General features: G+C 40.4%; 1 protein-coding gene across 4 annotated transcripts in view; it reads right to left on the reverse strand.

Annotated features, from left to right (window-relative positions):
• Window positions 1–19,996, reverse strand: part of LOC136878707 (cyclic GMP-AMP synthase-like receptor) — a 119,163-nt gene that overhangs the window by 35,315 nt on the left and 63,852 nt on the right. For all 4 annotated transcript variants that reach the window (XM_068228910.1, XM_068228911.1, XM_068228912.1 and 1 more), the window contains one exon: window positions 4,480–4,653. In XM_068228910.1, the coding sequence (XP_068085011.1) occupies window positions 4,480–4,653 (174 nt within the window). The remainder of the gene's footprint in view (window positions 1–4,479; window positions 4,654–19,996) is intronic.

The raw sequence follows: 19,996 nt of genomic DNA on the forward strand, positions 1-19,996 counted from the left end.
AATAACTATCTACGGCAAAAGTATGGAAAATGGTAACAAGCATCGTGACATTTGTTTAGTCAGTCAGTAGGAAGGCCGATACGTCAGTATATTGCAAAACCCAATTTTCAAACCTACAAAGTCATTGATCATGACCTCCTTACCGCTGAAATAGGTAAAACAGAACTGCTCTTTAAGAAACCCATTTATTTAGGTAAAGCTATTCTTGATTACTCAAATTAAAAATGTATGACTTACATTATGGATTTGCAAAACAACACTTTGATGACGTCTCTCTACTCTACATAGACACGGACAGTTTTTTTACTGCATTCGCAAAACCAATGTTTACGATGTGATGCAAACCCATTCTGAACACTTTGACACGTCTTCCTACGGTCTTGACAATCCATTTTACATTCAGCCATTTAATAAAAACATAATAGGTCTTATGAAGGATAAATGTGGTACCAATCTCATGACAGGGTTTATTGGCTTAGCTCCTAAAATGTATACCTATCAAACAGCCAATTCTCGTTCAGTAAGGATAGCAAAGGGTGTTCGTTCCAGTGTAACTAGACACTTACAGGTAGATCATTACCATAGAGTTCTCTACAGTAAGAAAGAGGCTCTATGTAATCTTACCAGTTTGCCATGGAGTTATGATAGTTCCTAGAGTATTTATGTATACAAACCTGTGTATTTGCTTTTTCACCCCTTACACCCCCTCTCACCCTCATCTAAAAGAGCATCCTAAAACATTATTTTAGGTAAAGGAATTATAATTTTTGGATAAACATTTTAGGAGCTATAGCCATTTTTGTGATAGGGGTTGAAAACTAACCACACCTTAAAATCATCGCATTTTGTGTCTAAACATGATTGTAGGGTTAAAACACAACATTTCTTACATTTAAGGTCAATTTTGGGGGAAAAATAGGTTTTCACTCCCTTACACCCCCTCACCCCCTCATCCAAAAGAGCATCCTAAAACATGATTTTAGGTAAAGGAATTTTAATTTTTGGATAAACCATTTAGGAGCTATAGCCTTTTTTATGTTAGGGTTGAAAACTGACCACACCTTAAAATCATCACATTTTGTGTCTAAACATGATTCTAGGGTTAAAACACAACATTTCTTACATTTAAGGTTAATTTTAGGGAAAAATAGGTTTTCACCCCCCCCCCCCTCTACACCCCTTCTCACTCCCTTATTCTTATGCTATAATGTTCCAGACAGAGCGTACCTGGGTATTAGGCTGAAAACTTTTGTCCGTTTTGCTCTACGACGCACCGTTTTTTAGATACAGTATTTAACATTTTGCATTTAAGCCTCAATTGAACCATTGTGCTCAGCACGTTATGACCTATGCCATAATAAGAACAGATCAAGTTATAAAAAGTTGCTCCAAGACACAACATAACAGGCTAAAGCAGACGAAATATCAGAGGGTCTAAGTAGGAACTGAACTGTTGATCTCATCATTAGACCACTTTTTTTCTTATGCTTTCATGTTCCAGACAGTGCATTCCTACATATTAGGCAGAAAAATGTTGTCTGTTTTGCTCTACAATGCACCGTTTTTGAGATATTTAACATTTTGCATTTAAGCCCCAATCTAACCGTTGTGCTTAGCACGTTATGACCTATGCCATAGCAAGAACAGATCAAGTTATAAAAAGTTGCTCCAAGACACAACATAACAGGCTAAAGCAGTCGAAATATCAAAGGGTCCAAGTAGGAACCCAACCGTTGATCTCATCATTAGATCACTTTTTTCTTATGCTATCATGTTCCAGACATTGCTACATATTAGGTGGAAAAATTTTGTCCGTTTTGCTCTACGACGCATCGTTTTCAAGATATTTAACATTTTGCATTTAAGCCCCAATCGAACCGCTGTGCTTAGCACGTTATGCCATAGCAAGAAGAGATCAAGTTACAAAAAGTTGTTCCAAGACACAACATAACAGGCTAAAGCAGATGAAATATCAAAGGGTCTAAGTAGGATCCGAACCGTTGATCTCATCATTAGACCACTTTTTTTTCTTATGCTATCATGTCCCTGACAGAGCGTACCTGGGTATTAGGTGGAAAATTTTGTCTGTTTTGCTCTACAATGCACTGTTTTCGAGATATTTTGCATTTAAGCCCCAAATTTTACAAATTGGGGATAGCACTGAAGAGGTAGGCATATAAGAACAATGTATCGTCATTAGCTCCTGGTCCATCTCCTTAAAGTTAGTCTCATATAACCAATGTTCAGCAACCATCTTCTTGCCTTGGGGGCTCGAGCACTAGGAAGTTGTAAGTGGCCACCATCTTACGCAATTGCCCTTAGGCCATCTCTTTAAGTCCTATGTCTCCCCTAGACCAGCCTATGTATACCTGCCATCTTGCGCAGTAGCCCCTGAGCTAGCTTTCTCCATAAGAGCCCGTGAATAACCGCCATCTTGTGCAATCACCCCTAGGCCATCTCCTTAAGTCCTAAGTCTCCACCGGGCCAGGGTTCTCCATAAGAGCCTATGTATAGCCGCCATCTTGCACAGTCCCCCCTAGGCCGTCTCCTTAAGTCCTATTTCTCCCCCGGGCCAGGTTTCTCCATAAGAGCCTATGTATAGCTGCCATCTTGCGCAGTAGCCCCTGGGCTAGCTTTCTTCATAAGAGCTCGTGTATAGCCGCCATCTTGCGCAATCGCCCCTAGGCCGTCACCTTAAGTCCTATATCTCCCCTGGGCCAGGTGTCTCCATAAGAGCCTATGTATAGCTGCCATCTTGCACATTTGCCCCTGTCCCAGCTCTCAGGGTTCGTCCCATAAGAGCCCATGTATAGCGGCCATCTTGCACATTTGCCCCTGTCACAGCTCTGTCTTTTTGCCTTGGCGGGAAACCAACAGCCAACACCCAACCATAACTTTGGCTCTAGATGGCGACTTGGTGGGAATCGACAGCCAACGCCCTAGCAACAGCCCCCACCCTGTCTCCGGCAGAGAGAACGCCGAATCACGCCCCCATCCTCAGCATTCCTTGCTGCGCTGCTCTCCCATTGGCCAGAAGCAGTCACATGACCCGCTACGGGGCCTCTCATGGGCTTGGGAGACTGGATGACCTTGAAATTGATCTTGAACCACTGTAACCCTACTACTGGTGCCAAATCAAAAGACCTGCATCTGGCGAGCCGAACTTGTCCTTGGACACTCCTGGCACTAAAAGCCATACGCCATTTCATTTCATTTCATTGTAGAAGTTGCTTGCATTTAATATTTTATCAGACTTTCTAAGAAAAGTATGCCTGTGAGAAACTTATACAATACCATGCGCTCATTCTTTCCCTGAGTGACTATATGTAGAAAATTATAATTTTATTTATGTAGGTAGTGTTTGACTGACTGGAAACTTTTCATATTTTCACTTTGAGAATGGAGACTGAAGGAACTTTGTTGGCAAGTCGACTAGATTTTAAACTATAAATTTCATTTTTGTTCCATAATCATCATAAGTTAAATAAATATGTGATGTTCTAAACAGACCATTATGATAATGTATTGAATAGGTGGAACCTTTAGCTTTACCAAGCACTGTAAAAATCTTGAGTCAATACGGACAAAAAATGAAGTTTTTAATACTAAATCATCAATTGGGTATCCTTCCAGCAGGTCGGGTAGGACTTTTCTGGACAATATGCCTCCATCGGTTCCTGTCAATATAGAGTTCCTCTCCTTTCACATCCTGCAGTGCTGTTCCTTTCTCGATAAGGTCTGCATTTATTTGGTCCAGCCACCTTCTTCTGGGATGTCCAACAGGTCTCCTTTCCAGGTACTGCCATTTCCAAGTATTGTCTGAGGGTTCTAGTCTCTTCCATCCTTTGCACATGCCCAAACCATTTCAACCATGCAATGCATTGTCTTTCTTCCATCGTACAATGCATTGTCTTTCTTCCATCGTACAGATCACTTGCATGTCATTTCTAATGCACTCATTTCTAATCCTGTCTCTTCTTGTTTTTTGCATAGCAGATTGTAAAAATTTCATTTCACATGCTTGCAGTTTGCTGATGTTTCTTTTCAGTAACACACAGGTCTCCAACCCATATGTCATGATTGGCTGGAGGTAAGATTTGAACATGGTTTGTTTGGCTTTTGTTCCATATTGAAGTGCAATTATAAGAAATAAATTGAAAAGAGGATTCACCTTTTCAGTACCATAAAATATATCAAGTAAATAATATTACATAAGTCTTTGGACTAGTTTCAGCCACTTAGTGGCCATCTTCAGCCAAAATAAAAATTAAACAGATCATGTGATATCTAAAACAGAGCAACAAAAATTATGGTTGTTGTTATATGCATTGTCAATTTATTTCTTATAGGTCAACTAGAAGCAAATTTAGAAGCCAACGAGTCTAAATAAGACAACTCAAAATTGCAGGCCAGCTAGTTCTATTGCAAAAAATTGTGTTCTTTATGCATGGATAACTGCTATATAGTACAAATACTAACCTTTGGAAAGTCTGGAAGGTTGATGAAAGGCTGACGAACTGGGGGCTTAGGCCAATGTGCTTCATCAAACGAAAATACTGGTACTAAATCAACACAAAATTCCAGTTCTTTTCCTGAAGAGCTCTTCACAATAATTGTCAAAGTAATTGCAGGTCCATGTCTACTGGGAAATATCTGAAAAGAAATGAACGTGTTAAAATGGATGAATCTTTCATTTTGAAATATACACACATCAGTCAAATGATATGCATGTTTTCCGTAACTGTCGTCCGATCATAAGAATGTGCATGTCAGTACAGTATGGTATTGCTCCTTGCACTGGCTGTTAATGTAAACAAATTAAATTTGGCAATATGTCAAAAAGGAAAACAAATTCCAAAGACAAAAACATAGGCCTTCAGTTAAAGTTGATGCAAGGCAGGTTATGAGTGTAACTGAAAAAAAAAAAAAGCTAGATTATGTATTTAAGTTTAATCATGGTGTATATGGCACATGTATTAATAGGTTAGGCTACATTTTCCTCTTGTAAATAATTCTTGATGTGTTCAAAGTCATTCAGGGAACTTCAGATTATGTGTATAACTCAAAACATATTTTAAGGTATTATAGGTTATCTTTAAGTTTAATCATGTTGTATACAGCTCATTTATTATAGATTAGGCTATTTTATCCACTTGTAAATAATCTTTGATGTGTTCAAATTCATTCAGGGAACTTCACATTATGTGTATAACTGAAAACAATTTTACATGTGTTATAGGTTAGGTTATGTATTTAAGTTTAATCATGTTGTATATAACTCATGTACAGTATTATAGGTTAGGTTATATTTCCCACTTGTAAATAGTCCTTGATGTGTTCAAAGTCATTCAGGAGTACTGATGCATTGTTTGCATTGTTGGATGCGCTTGAGAACGGTTGGCTGTTGAGAGAGCTCTTGCATTATTGTAGTGATAAAGTTGTTAAAACCTATTGAAATAGCTTAATTTTTTGTATTTGTGATTCATTTAGTGCTATTTATATAGTGCTGTGTAGTGCTTGTTGGTAGAAATTGGGAGTAGTGATATTTATTTAAATTTTATAACAAGTAATTCAGTTGGTCTTAAGTAAATTACGTTTTCTAGGTTAAGTAGGCTAGCTAGGTGTACCTTGTTTCTAATTTAGGTTTAGGAAATACTTTAGGTAATAATATTAACTTAAAAAATATTTGTGAATATCTGTAGGTTCGTTGGTATAATACAAACAAAGGCAGATTATCATAAGGAATAGTACCGTAACTTCCGCCGAAATTTCTCCGGTATTTCGTATAGATATCCGTCCAAACTATTGCAAAGGTAATAATTTACTACATTAAAAAAAACACGACACGCCTGTAAACTTCCATTTAAAAAGTAGTTAAAGAGACCACACGGTAATAGTTAACAGTCCTTGTATTGTTATTGATTATTGTCGCTCCTCGTATTAAAATATTGCATTGTTGGCTACAGTCGTGAACAAAGGGAGTACCGTAGTGTAGTAAATATAGTATAGTAAATATAAATAAAAATCACCTGACGTTGTATTCCAATCATTTGTACTTCTGAGTAGGTAGTTGAAGTATCCGTAATTTATATTTCGTTCCCTCGATCTGTCAGTATTTATGAGCGGTTAGCTAATAATAATAAAGTTCATATATCCCAGTAATTGCAGTTCAAGTCCCTGGAGTACGGTAGTAATAGTAGTAGTAGTAGTAGTAGTCTTGATAGAAATATTTGAGGAATTATTGTAGACAACCTCGTATTTTTCAGTAGGCCTAATTAAGGACACTTTTATTCTCCGTCCCGTGGAGTAGGGAAAACAATATTAATCCACCAGCTGTAATAATCACATAACCACATTTCAGTAGAATTGTAGTGAAGATAAGGTATAATAGATAGTATCTTGCCAGTTATATTCGCGTTTTTCTTCGTGTACGGCAATCCTTTCGATGCTTAAGCATTTAACCAAATGCAGTGTAGTGTAGTGTAGATACATTGTAGTATAGACAAATACAGTAGAGACAATACACGACACTTACGGATTTCGCCTTGCTAAAATGGGAGACAATTCGACGTTGGCGCTCCTAGTGACTTGACCTGAACAAATCGCGCTAAATTCAAATATCAATGGAAATGTATATACGGAAATGGATAAATAAATTACGTCTAGAAAGAAAGTGGTATTGAGATATTATCTTCGAAGTTGCTAAAGCAATTCTGGATAAATGAATGAAGAATTATTTAAAAGGTTATTATTCGAAGACTGAAACTGGATATATAAACAAGGTGTGAAATGGACTGCTGTGAAATGGCTTGATCTTTCATTTATTCATTACTTTTTTAGCTTTACCATACCTGCCTGAAATCTTACGGTTGGATTTGTCTTTTATCCTCATTTAAAAACAATGTATCATCACATTAAGACATTTGTCAATAAAAATATCGGCACATTCCTTACACATATGATGCAATGAATTAACATTTAATAGCTGGACAATTTTCCTCTTAACATGAAGCCTACTAACAGAAAGAAAATCTATAAAATCCCGGCTTTAATCGGAGAAGAGGGATAAAAGAAAGAAAAGGTTGAAAATGTTGTCGATAGTGATGCTTTGAGGAATATTTACGTACAATTAGAGTAAAATTGTGACATAGGCTACCCTTGACTGTATAGGTAGTCGAGGATTTTTAAAGTCGCTGTCCTGGAAATGATCTGAACAGATCTTATAATTCTTATACAAGCGTAACGTCCCTTCTTTCTTGTACATCTTATCCAAATCACTTCTGTGATATTTCAAAACCCACAGATCACACCTACAACAACACATCGGTATTGAAGGTTAACTGCTGCACTATACAATAAAATATGCGTATTATATTTTAAGCCCGTTAAAACATGGATCGAGCAGGTCAGAAGATTATGAAGTACTATAAAAATCTCTGTCACTGGAAGAATATATATGCAAACACAATATTACTTACATGTTCCTGTCACGAGGGAACCTGAAGAACGAGCGCGCATTTTTCTCTACTTCGTAATTACTGCAGCCAAACACAGCACATACCTTTCCCCTCATGTTGAGAGGAGATATCAAGGAATGACACCCGCTACTATTTAATTATGTCAACTCACTGAAAACGCATAAATAACACCAGAAACTTCACACAAAAATACACGTGCTCTTATGACAGAATCAATACCGTTCAGGTCTATCCGCCAGAGTGAGCTCCAATAGCTGTCCCTCGATATCTCGCTCAGTGTCGTGTATTGTCTCTACTGTATTTGGTATAGATACAGTACATTTAGATAGTGCCGTATCTTGCCTGCTATATTCGTGTGTTATTTTTCGTGTGTATCTATTAGACCGTAATACTAATAATAAGTTCTCTAAGCATTTAGCTTCGTTGGTAATCTTTGAGTACAGTAGTTCTTGCAAATTTCATTTCTGTTGTGCTTAGCAGTGTCATACGGTACCGGTATCGTAATTAGGATACGTCTGAAAGTAGTTTAAAAATTACTGTAGTGTACTGTACAGTAGTATACGAGTAATATCCTATTAGAATTTAGTGTGCTTATTTTATTATTGTAAAATATTTGTGTAGTACTGGTGTAGTAGAGGTATCCGTAGAAACTCTTACTAAAATACATAGCCTACTGTTGTTGTAATTAGGATAGGCTTAATTGCAATTTGGAATTGTGTAGTTCTTGTGTATTACTTTCAATATTCAGTAATTAACAGCAGTTTTTATCCTGTTAGGGGTTGTAGGATAAAAATAGAGCACAACTAAGTTCTATTGTAGTGTAGTCGTATATTAATTACCTTATTGTTGCGTACTATCCCCGTTCATTTATTTTTTTATTTATTTTTTTTCTAATTTCATTTTTTTTTCGTGAAGAATGGCTAAGGAGCGCGAGTGTACGAACTGTGGGTGTGGCGAGGCATTGAGGGGTATGAGGGAGGAGTTGCAAAGTTTGAGGGAGATAATTAGGATTCTCACAGAAGACAGGAAGGAAGATAGGACTCCCTCAAACAATGTACAGGTTACAGTAGGTGTACAAGAGGGAGGGGAAGGAAAGGGAGGAGTTGTAGAAGACAGGTGGTCTAATGTTCTAAGGGGAAGGAGATTGCAGGCTAAGGGCTCTATTCAGGATCAGAATTCAGGACAGGTGTCTGTGCAAAATCGGTATGAGTCACTCCAGGTAGAACAACAGAGGGAAGATGAGGGACAGGGAACTGTTGCTGAGATGTGTGGAAGTAGGAGGAAGGGAAAAGGTAGGAAAGGGAAATGTAGAGTAGAGGATAGGAAAAAACAGGTGGAACAGGGTCATGAGAAGGAGAAAAGGGAGGAGGAAGTAGCTTCTGCAGCTATCAGGAAAGATTAGGGCTGACCAGGAGGTGAGGGGATCAAATGAGGTGGGTAGGGTTGAGGCTCTGGTCATGGGGGATTCCATCGTTAGACACGTGGGGAAAGTGTGTGGAGGTAAGGGAACCAGGGTAGAATGTTATCCAGGAATTAGGTTGAGGCAGATGTTGAGGAAAGTAGAAGAGAGGGAAGTGGGGAAGGAGAAGGTGGTAGTGTTTCACGTTGGTACCAACAACGTAAGGCAAGCTGATATAAGTACCAACATAGTTGGAGATGTGTGGGATCTGGTAAATGCAGCACGGGTGAAGTTTAAGAAAGCGGAGATTGTTATTAGTGGAATACTGTGTAGGAGGGATACTGACTGGAAGGTGATTGGGGATTTAAATGAGACTATGGAGTGGGTATGTGGGAAACTGGGAGTGAAATTTCTAGATCCTAATGGGTGGGTAGGAGATAGGGATCTGCGCTCGGATGGCCTTCATTTAAACCGCAGTGGTACGTATAAGTTAGGAAATTTGTTTGGAAGGGTAATAGGGAGGTACATTCAGGGAAACGGGATGGCCTAGGGAGCGGTGATAAGGGAACAGGGAACTGGAAATCAAGTAGGGATGACATAAAATTGTTAGTGTTGAACTGTAGAAGTATTGTATAGAAAGGAATAGAATTAAGTAATTTAATAGATATATACACTGACTGACAGAGCAAATGCAACACCAAGAAGGAGTGGTCAGAACTTTATGCCAATTGCAGGGTAGACTGACGTCACTGAGGTATGCTCATGATGTGAAATGCGCCGCTGTGCTGCGCACGTAGCGAACGATAAATGGGACACGGCGTTGGCGAATGGCCCACTTCGTACCGTGATTTCTCAGCCGACAGTCATTGTAGAACGTGTTGTCGTGTGCCACAGGACACGTGTATAGCTAAGAATGCCAGGCCGCCGTCAACGGAGGCATTTCCAGCAGACAGACGACTTTATGAGGGGCATGGTGATCGGGCTGAGAAGGGCAGGTTGGTCGCTTCGTCAAATCGCAGCCGATACCCATAGGGATGTGTCCACGGTGCAGCGCCTGTGGCGAAGATGGTTGGCGCAGGGACATGTGGCACGTGCGAGGGGTCCAGGCGCAGCCCGAGTGACGTCAGCACGCGAGGATCGGTGCATCCGCCGCCAAGCGGTGGCAGCCCCGCACGCCACGTCAACCGCCATTCTTCCATTCTTCAGCATGTGCAAGACACCCTGGCTGTTCCAATATCGACCAGAACAATTTCCCGTCGATTGGTTGAAGGAGGCCTGCGCTCCCGGCGTCCGCTCAGAAGACTACCATTGACTCCACAGCATAGACGTGCACGCCTGGCATGGTGCCGGGCTAGAGCGACTTGGATGAGGGAATGGCGGAACGTCATGTTCTCCGATGAGTCACGCTTCTGTTCTGTCAGTGATAGTCACCGCAGACGAGTGTGGCGTCGGCGTGGAGAAAGGTCAAATCCGGCAGTAACTGTGGAGCGCCCTACCGCTAGACAACGCGTCATCATGGTTTGGGGCGCTATTGCGTATGATTCCACGTCACCTCTAGTGCGTATTCAAGGCACGTTAAATGCCCATCGCTACGTGCAGCATGTGCTGCGGCCGGTGGTACTCCCGTACCTTCAGGGGCTGCCCAATGCTCTGTTTCAGCAGGATAATGCCTGCCCACACACTGCTCGCATCTCCCAACAGGCTCTGCGAGGTGTACAGATGCTTCCGTGGCCAGCGTACTCTCCAGATCTCTCACCAGTCGAACACGTGTGGGATCTCATTGGACGCCGTTTGCAAACTCTGCCCCAGCCTCGTACGGACGACCAACTGTGGCAAATGTTTGACAGAGAATGGAGAACTATCCCTCAGGACACCATCCGCACTCTTATTTACTCTGTACCTCGACGTGTTTCTGCGTGCATCGCCGCTCGCGGTGGTCCTACATCCTACTGAGTCGATGCCGTGCGCATTGTGTAACCTGCATATCGGTTTGAAATAAACATCAATTATTCGTCCGTGCCGTCTCTGTTTTTTCCCCAACTTTCATCCCTTTCGAACCACTCCTTCTTGGTGTTGCATTTGCTCTGTCAGTCAGTGTATTTACCAGATATTGTAATAGGATTTGAATCATGGCTGAGAAATTATATAATGGATGCAGAAATTTTCTCACGGCACTGGAGTGTGTATCGTAGAGATAGGATAGGAATGGTGGGAGGGGGTACTCTTGCTCCTCCCTCTGGTCATAAATAGCTCTATTCTCTTCCTGGTTGCCTCTGACCATTCCTTTTCCCTCTGTGCCTCCATTTCTTCACTGCATTCACTTCTCTGACTTTCCTCTTCTTTGGCTGTGTCCATAGCTGTATACCTAGACCTTCCTATTCTCGCCCCATTATCCACTACTCTTTCCTTATCACTGTTTATGATCACACTTTCACTTTGCACATCTCCCTGCCTTTCTTCAATCATCTTACCGTTTCCCTTGGAATTTTCCTCATCACCTTCCCCATCTTCTCCAACATTGCTGTCTATAACTTGTCTTTCTTCCACTCTAATCACCATACTCCTCTCCATTACTTCCTCTTGTTTCATCTTCTCTTCTAGGTCCAACAATTTAATCACAGGCCGAATTCTCCTCCAGCTGCCGTTTGTCACTACTAGTTCCTGTCCCTTGATAAATGCTCTCAATCCCATATCTCTCTTGATCAATATTTTATCCCTCTGAATGTTACCCGCATTTCCAATCACAATATTGGTCATGAATGTGGAAAACAGTTGAACTTCAATAGGCCTGTTGCCTTTAACTTTCCCTATTCTCTCCACATTGTATAGGTGAACTTCGCTAAAATTAATTTTCATTTTCCCCTGATATAAGTCCACCACTTGTAAATTGTAAGCACTTTTCTTCTTCTCAGACACACCATATATAAATAGACATTTCTTTCTGCGATTTTGAATACTGGTTTCCACCTCTGCTTTAAGTTTCAGTGCTTCCTCTTCTAACTGTCCCATTTTCTCCCTTAATGATGCAACTTCTTTGGCATTGTTCCTCACTTGGGATGTTGTGTCATCTGCCTTTTCTCGGAACCATTTCTTCATTTTGTCAAACTCCCTCGTTTGCTCTTGTATCATATTTTGAGTTGCTCGAATGGGCAGACTTCTTCAACCACGTCTTTTACTACCCTCCTGATTACTTTGATGTCTTCCAACTCATGCTTCCACTGGCAGTCGGACCAGGGTTCAGTTCAACTCCCCCGATCCATAGCATTACTATAATCACCGCCACTGTCAGCATCATCTCTCCCTTCATTCCCATTTCCATTCTATACCCTCCCAGTTTCACTACTTCTTTCTTCCCTGCCATCTTCCTATGATTGCCCTTTATTGCTCCACTCCAATCATCTTCTATAAACTCTTCACTTCTTTCCTGCACTCCACTCCTGCGCTCCCCTCTCCCTCTACCGGGACCCTCCACTCAACACGTCCACGCTTGTTGGTCGCCTAGGCTATATTGATAAAATGTTGTACCTTTACTTAGTCTGTTATTAATTTCAGGATTGATTTCATTACTTCCATTAATAATGCTACCCAGATATGTAAACTGTTCTACTTTTTTAACCATTCTCCGTCTATGTTCACTTGGCTTCTCTTTTCCTCTTTTTCACAGTGCATGACTGCAGTTTTCTTTTTACTAATTACCATTCTAAACTCTTTCAGATTTTCATTCCAAATGTCCAGTCTCCTTTGTACTTCCTTTTCTCCCTTTCCCCATATCACCACATCATTTGCAAATACCAAAGCATTCACTTCATCATTACTCTGATACTCTGTTTTACATGTTTTATGATTTCATCCATCAATATAATAAACAATAATGGTGACAGTGCACTTCCTTGCTTGAGACCTTTTTTTTGCATAAAATGTTTCAGTTACCACTCCCCACTTGTACACTGCTTTTACTCTCATGATACAAAATTTACCTTGTTAATTAATGATTTTGGTACATTCCTTTTCAGTAGGCATTCCCATACATGTTTTCTCTTAACTGTATCATAAGTTTTTTCCAAATCCAAAAATATGAATATGATTTCCTTGTTCCTTTCCAGATGTTTTTCCATTATCGTTCACACTGTTAATATAAAGTCTATTGTTGATTTGTTCGATATAAAGCCATATTGTTCTTCCTCTAACTGTGTTTCTATTATAACCCTCAGTCTTTTATCTGTGACTTTCCCCATTATTTTTAGCCCATGACATAATAGAGTTATACCTCTATAATTTTCACACTTCTTCCTATTTCCTTTTTTGAACAGTGGTAAAATGCTTCCTTGTTGCCTATCTTCAGGTATCCTTTCATCGTTCCATACGGCATTGAGGGCTCTGTATAGCCAATGTAGTCCAATGCTTCCTGCTGCCTTTATCATATCAGCATTGAATTTGTCTTTTCCACTTGCTTTACCTTTGGTCATTGCTTTCACTGCCCTTTCAAGTTCCAACCATGTTATCAGATTCTCTTCTTTTTCTCCATCTATTATTTCCATTTTCTAATCTCTTCTTCCTCCGAGCAGTCATCCTCATTATAAAATTTTTCAAAATTCTTTGCCATCACCTTCTGAAGACCCTTTTTGTCATGTTACTATGGATCCATCTTCCCTCTCTAACGCCTTGATTATTTCTTTATTTATTGTTTTCAATTTTATTACTCTGTATAATAGTTTATGATTTCCTCAACTACCTTGCTCAATTTTGTTGGTAAACTCTCCCCAACATTTCTTCTTTTCTTCCTTGATACCCTATTTACTTTTCCTTATCCATTTTTTTCTTCACCTTGTTCCTTTCTTTTATTTCTGTTTTTATTTTGTCTGTCCACCACCGTGTCTCCTTTCCCTTAACCTTCGCTTTTGTTTTCCTGCATACCTCAATTGCTGCTTCCACAAATGTTTACCTTAAATTGTCCCACTCTTCTTCTCCACTTCGTATTTCCGTGTTAGGCAACTTCCTTTTTATACAATCTTGGAATGCCATTCTTTTATTCTCCTCCTCCAATTCCCAAATCTGATCTTTGGTTTCTTCTTCAATACATTTTTAGGGATTTTTACTTCTGTTAATTCCACATTCAATAATCTATGATCACCTTCCATACTTTCATTAAGGATTATCTTCGTATTCATAACGTATCTTTCCCCGTCTCCGTCTGTTATTATAAAATCGATGAGTATTCCATACTGTCCATCCCAACTATATCGGCTGATCTTATGGCTATTCCTCTTCATAAACCATGTGTTCTTTCTTATCAGGTTATTTCTGATACAAAAGTCCAACAGGTTCTCTCTATCTTCATTTCTATCGCCATACCCATGTGGGCCCAGAACATTCTCACATCCCATTCTATCAGTTACCACATAAGCATTCAGATCTCCTATTATCATGATCTCATCTCCAACAATATGTGTTTGCAGTTCATTGAGGAACTCTTCTTTTTGTTTCTTTCTTTCTTTCTTTCTTTCTTTCTTTCTTTCTTTCTTTCTTTCTTTCTTTCTTTCTTTCTTTTCTTTCTTTCTCTTTCTTTTTCTTCCATGCTACATCTGGTCTGTGGAGCATACACCTGTATTATCTTCAGTAGTTCCTTGTTTACATGTACTGCATATGCATTATTATAATTCCTTCATTTACATACTCAACTTCAGCTATTGGTTTGACATTCTGATTCACTACAAATCCCACTCCATTTCTTTTCTCTTTACTGTTACCCATCCAGCACAAGGTGTACCCCTTTCTTAGTTTCTTCTTTCAACAAATATATTTAACTTTTCTAAGGTTACTGTACCGGGCGGTACACCTCCACGCCGCTAATTCAAACTTTGCGCCAGTTGAAAATCCTCTGCTGGACGAAGTCCGAACTTTATCTAATGTATTAATTTTCTAGTTACCCAGAAGATGTCACTACTTGGAAATTTTGAAGTTTCTGAACTGGGTCGTTTTCGACGTATTTTTGTTTTGCTTGTAGTAAGAAGTGTGAACTTTCTCTTCTAGAGGACACTACTGAAGAACTACTATAGTGCACCCTAGTGCAAGGTGAAAGAACTGTTTTTTGGAGAAATTTTTATTTCAAAAGTTTGTTTCTTGTTAAATTTCTTTCTGGTATTGTTTAAGTTGGCTGTATACCCCTTTCTTTCCCCTTGTTTTGAATTTAGCCAATCCCGAATTTCTTTAATTAATTTATGACCAATCAGGTGTTTCTTCTTCAAATTGGATATGCTGCTTAACCCTAACCAATAAATGATTGTGGGCGGGTGTTTCTTTCCTGAAACGCCTCGAACTTTCCGCGAGAGTATATAAACTGCTGATTTTAGGGTCTCTGCGCCACTTCTGTACCATCTTTCAGTGTGTAAAGTACATAGCAGGGGGCGGGAAGCGCCTCTTTCTTCGGACAGCAGTTCAACAACCAGGTAATGGCCGTATAATAACTTCTTTTCTTGCTAGCTCAGCAGTTTAACTCTCGGGGCGGGTCCGAAGCTTTTCCCACCATGTAACTTTTCCCTAAAATGTAAAGACTCTTAGTATCTATTCTCTTGTATGCTACATATTGGGATAGAGAGTGCTTAACCCTCTCGAGTTCCCACTCATATTGTTTTGAGGTGAACTTATTTCTCACAACCGATTCTTCCTTAATGTAATGTAAATTGTTCTTTTCTAAAGTCACCTCGTTAGTATGGGATTAGCCCTTGCATTTGTGGCCTAGAGCCAGATTAGGTTTTAAAAACAAACGTATTAGGAGTGCAGTTCGCCTCCTCTCACATTGGTATTTTAGAGGCCATGTAATTATCCTTTTCTCGCTTAATAGGCCTCAGTAGGTTGGGTATTTTACCCCTGTGTTTACGTCCTTAGAGGACAGCTTGAAGGTCGAGTTAGGTGTGGCCTTTTGATAGGCTTAAAACTTTGAGAGCGGGTCGCTCTTTTGAAATTTGTTTCTGCGCGCCTCTAGGAGGTCTTACTGTGTAATTTGGAGCAAGTGCTCCTGGGCATGATTGGGGTTTTCTGCCCCTTTGTTAAACCTTATGTACATGTAAGCTTGGGCTAACTGCTCAAGAATTGTGAGTTCGGGGCTCGAAGCCCAAAGCCTGTAAATACTGTTGTTGCTCTTTTGTTGCCTTGCTACTCTGTACCTTCCATGCTTGTTATTTCTTGATTTTAAAAAGAGAATATAACCTTGTTAAATTTTACATTAACTTTAATTTCGTAGTTTGAGACCCGTTCACCCCCGCACCTTCTTTCACCTCTACCTACCACAAAAATACGGTAACAGTTACAACAAACAGTATTGAATAGGTGGAAATCTTTAGCTTTTGTTTTACACTATATTGATCTTCAATACAGATTAATATGAAATTTATTACCTAAGATCCAGTGATGTTATCATGTGTAAGAAGCTTTGCTGCAACCCAGATGAAACACCAGTCAAAGCAGTGGAAATTCATCTATATAAAACACGGCGCCATTTGTACATACTGTATATAGAAGCCCGAGTTCTGGCACAAGGTAATAATGAGATGAAGAAGAAGAAGATGTTGATGAAAGTATAGATAGATGATGAACACTGTATCGTATTCACAAAGATGCACACACGAGATGCTGTCAATTGTGCACACTGTTTTATTTACAAATTATATACACATTATACACAAACATTAATGAACCACCATATTGAACTCGACTGCCACATGAGCATGTGAACTAACTACAGAACAGAACACTTGGCACCAACACAACATAACCACTTCAACGTAATTACCACAACATGAGTTCACATACTTAGTTCGATTAACGACTTTCACTAACAACCCAAGATAGCCCTTTTATATACCTTGCCTGGCCAGGCTTCCAGAAAAGTATGACACAACATGATTTCTCGTATCTTCTTGAGTCTCCAATAACCTATATACAAATGAATAGAACATTCTGTATAACTTGAGTGACAAAGGCGCGTTGTTCTAGACTCTCACCCTGTGTTGCACAACATTACATCGGATTTATACATCATATTTACAGTACATATTAATTACATGTTCTTCATCAATCATCAATCAATACTGATCTACATTTAGGGCAGTCGCCCAGGAGGCAGATTCTCTATCTGTTGTTTTCCTAGTCTTTTCTTAAATGATCTCAAAGAAATTGGAAATTTATTGAACATCTCCCTTGGTAAGTTATTCCAATCTCTAACTCCCCTTCCTATAAATGAATATTTGCCTCACTTTGTCCTCTTGAATTCCAAGTTTATCTTCATATTGTGATCTTTCCTACTTTTAAAGATGCCACTCAAACTTATTCGTCTACAAATGTCAATCCATGCCATCTCTCCACTGCCAGCTCGGAACATACCCACTTAAACATTATAATTCTCATGTTAGGTCCGCATTCAAATGTACGTAAATACAAAGTATGTTACAAGTGTTATTATTTTTTTATATCCACCTATTCAATACAAAGAGATCTTTATAGAAATTAAATACACTGACTGACAGAGCAAATGCAACACCAAGAAGGAGTGGTTCGAAAGGGATGAAAGTTGGGGAAAAAACAGAGACGGCACGAATGAATAATTGATGTTTATTTCAAACCGATATGCAGGTTACACAATGCGCACAGCATCGACTCAGTAGGATGTAGGACCACCGCGAGCGGCGATGCACGCAGAAACACGTCGAGGTACAGAGTCAATAAGAGTGCGGATGGTGTCCTGAGGGATGGTTCTCCATTCTCTGTCAACCATTTGCCACAGTTGGTCGTCCATACGAGGCTGGGGCAGAGTTTGCAAACGGCGTCCAATGAGATCCCACACGTGTTCGATTGGTGAGAGATCCGGAGAGTACGCTGGCCACAGAAGCATCTGTACACCTCGTAGAGCCTGTTGGGAGATGCGAGCAGTGTGTGGGCGGGCATTATCCTGCTGAAACAGAGCATTGGGCAGCCCCTGAAGGTACGGGAGTGCCACCGGCCGCAGCACATGCTGCACGTAGCGGTGGGCATTTAACGTGCCTTGAATACGCACTAGAGGTGACGTGGAATCATACGCAATAGCGCCCCAAACCATGATGCCGCGTTGTCTAGCGGTAGGGCGCTCCACAGTTACTGCCGGATTTGACCTTTCTCCACGCTGACGCCACACTCGTCTGCGGTGACTATCACTGACAGAACAGAAGCGTGACTCATCGGAGAACACGACGTTCCGCCATTCCCTCATCCAAGTCGCTCTAGCCTGGCACCATGCCAGGCATGCACGTCTATGCTGTGGAGTCAATGGTAGTCTTCTGAGCGGACGCCGGGAGTGCAGGCCTCCTTCAACCAATCGACGGGAAATTGTTCTGGTCGATATTGGTACAGCCAGGGTGTCTTGCACATGCTGAAGAATGGAAGAATGGCGGTTGACGTGGCGTGCGGGACTGCCACCGCTTGGCGGCGGATGCGCCGATCCTCGCGTGCTGACGTCACTCGGGCTGCGCCTGGACCCCTCGCACGTGCCACATGTCCCTGCGCCAACCATCTTCGCCACAGGCGCTGCACCGTGGACACATCCCTATGGGTATCGGCTGCGATTTGACGAAGCGACCAACCTGCCCTTCTCAGCCCGATCACCATACCCCTCGTAAAGTCGTCTGTCTGCTGGAAATGCCTCCGTTGACGGCGGCCTGGCATTCTTAGCTATACACGTGTCCTGTGGCACACGACAACACGTTCTACAATGACTGTCGGCTGAGAAATCACGGTACAAAGTGGGCCATTCGCCAACGCCGTGTCCCATTTATCGTTCGCTACGTGCGCAGCACAGCGGCACATTTCACATCATGAGCATACCTCAGTGACGTCAGTCTACCCTGCAATTGGCATAAAGTTCTGACCACTCCTTCTTGGTGTTGCATTTGCTCTGTCAGTCAGTGTATTATTATAAAATGTTAAGGGACATGTTTCGCCCATATTAAGGGCATCATCAGCCTCAAACTCAAACCTGTATGGTGAAAAATCAGGATCTTGATTGCTCTTACAAGTCATAAAAAGAGGATATCATTGTAGGTGTCTGCCCAAACATACAAATTATTAGAATGTCCTTGGCTAAAATTGCAGTATCAAGCTGCATGTCAAAAGTTCACACGATTATACTTTCCGGAGCGTTGAAAAACTTGTTGGGGGTAGAGCAATAAACAGCTCATTCTTTATAATGAAACAGAAATGTGCCTCCTTGAACACTCCTGTTAGAGGATAAAAAAAACAAAGCTGATAGACTGTTACAGATGCCAATTTCGTATGTTGTGAAAAGACAACAGTCCTCTTAAGTGGCTGTTCAGCTGCCTATAGTCTATCAGCATTGATAAACCTTCGACTTTCACTCCTTCAAACAAGATAAATACATCTATAGACAACCAAATACTTTTTCCTTGCTCCCACAACTACTTAAGGAAGACTGTTATCATATGCATTCGACTTTCACTCCTTCAGCCAGTTAAATAGACTAGGGCCCGGATTATTTAAAATGCATATGCACATATTTAAATGCATAATTTGAACATTAGTACATATACAGATATATTTTTCTCTTATGTGTGATCGATTATCTAAGATTTCTGAACGAAATGGAAATTTAATGAACTCTATATGTTGTACATCCCTTGGCAACACAAGAAGCCTTCCCTGATGAAGGAAAATGCTTTCAGTGTCGTAATACAAGCAGGTATATGGGTAATGATCCTTTTCACAACAGCTATTTCCTTCTTTCTGACATTCCTTCCTCCTCACAGTAGCCTCCCAAGGTTTGCTTAAGCAAGTGCGTTCATCTGTTAACTTGCTCTTCGTCGATTACAGTATTTTTACAAAAGTAAAATGTAAAAATGCCTAAAGATAAGAGCTCTAGGTCTGGTTTAATTTAACTGTAGATATTAGGCAATAGCGACTATGCAAGTGAGGGTGATATAGTGTGCGACAAGAGTGTAAAATTTGATAGAAAAATGTCAAAACTGAACAGCATTCAAACACAACTTTACATCTCAGGTCAAAAGAACAGAGTAAGAATACGCAACGCTATTTTTAACCGACGTGGAAACACAGCATGAAGTTAGTACATTTTCCG

Source organism: Anabrus simplex, chromosome 8 (assembly GCF_040414725.1).
Source record: "Anabrus simplex isolate iqAnaSimp1 chromosome 8, ASM4041472v1, whole genome shotgun sequence".
NCBI classification, from domain to species: domain Eukaryota; kingdom Metazoa; phylum Arthropoda; class Insecta; order Orthoptera; family Tettigoniidae; genus Anabrus; species Anabrus simplex.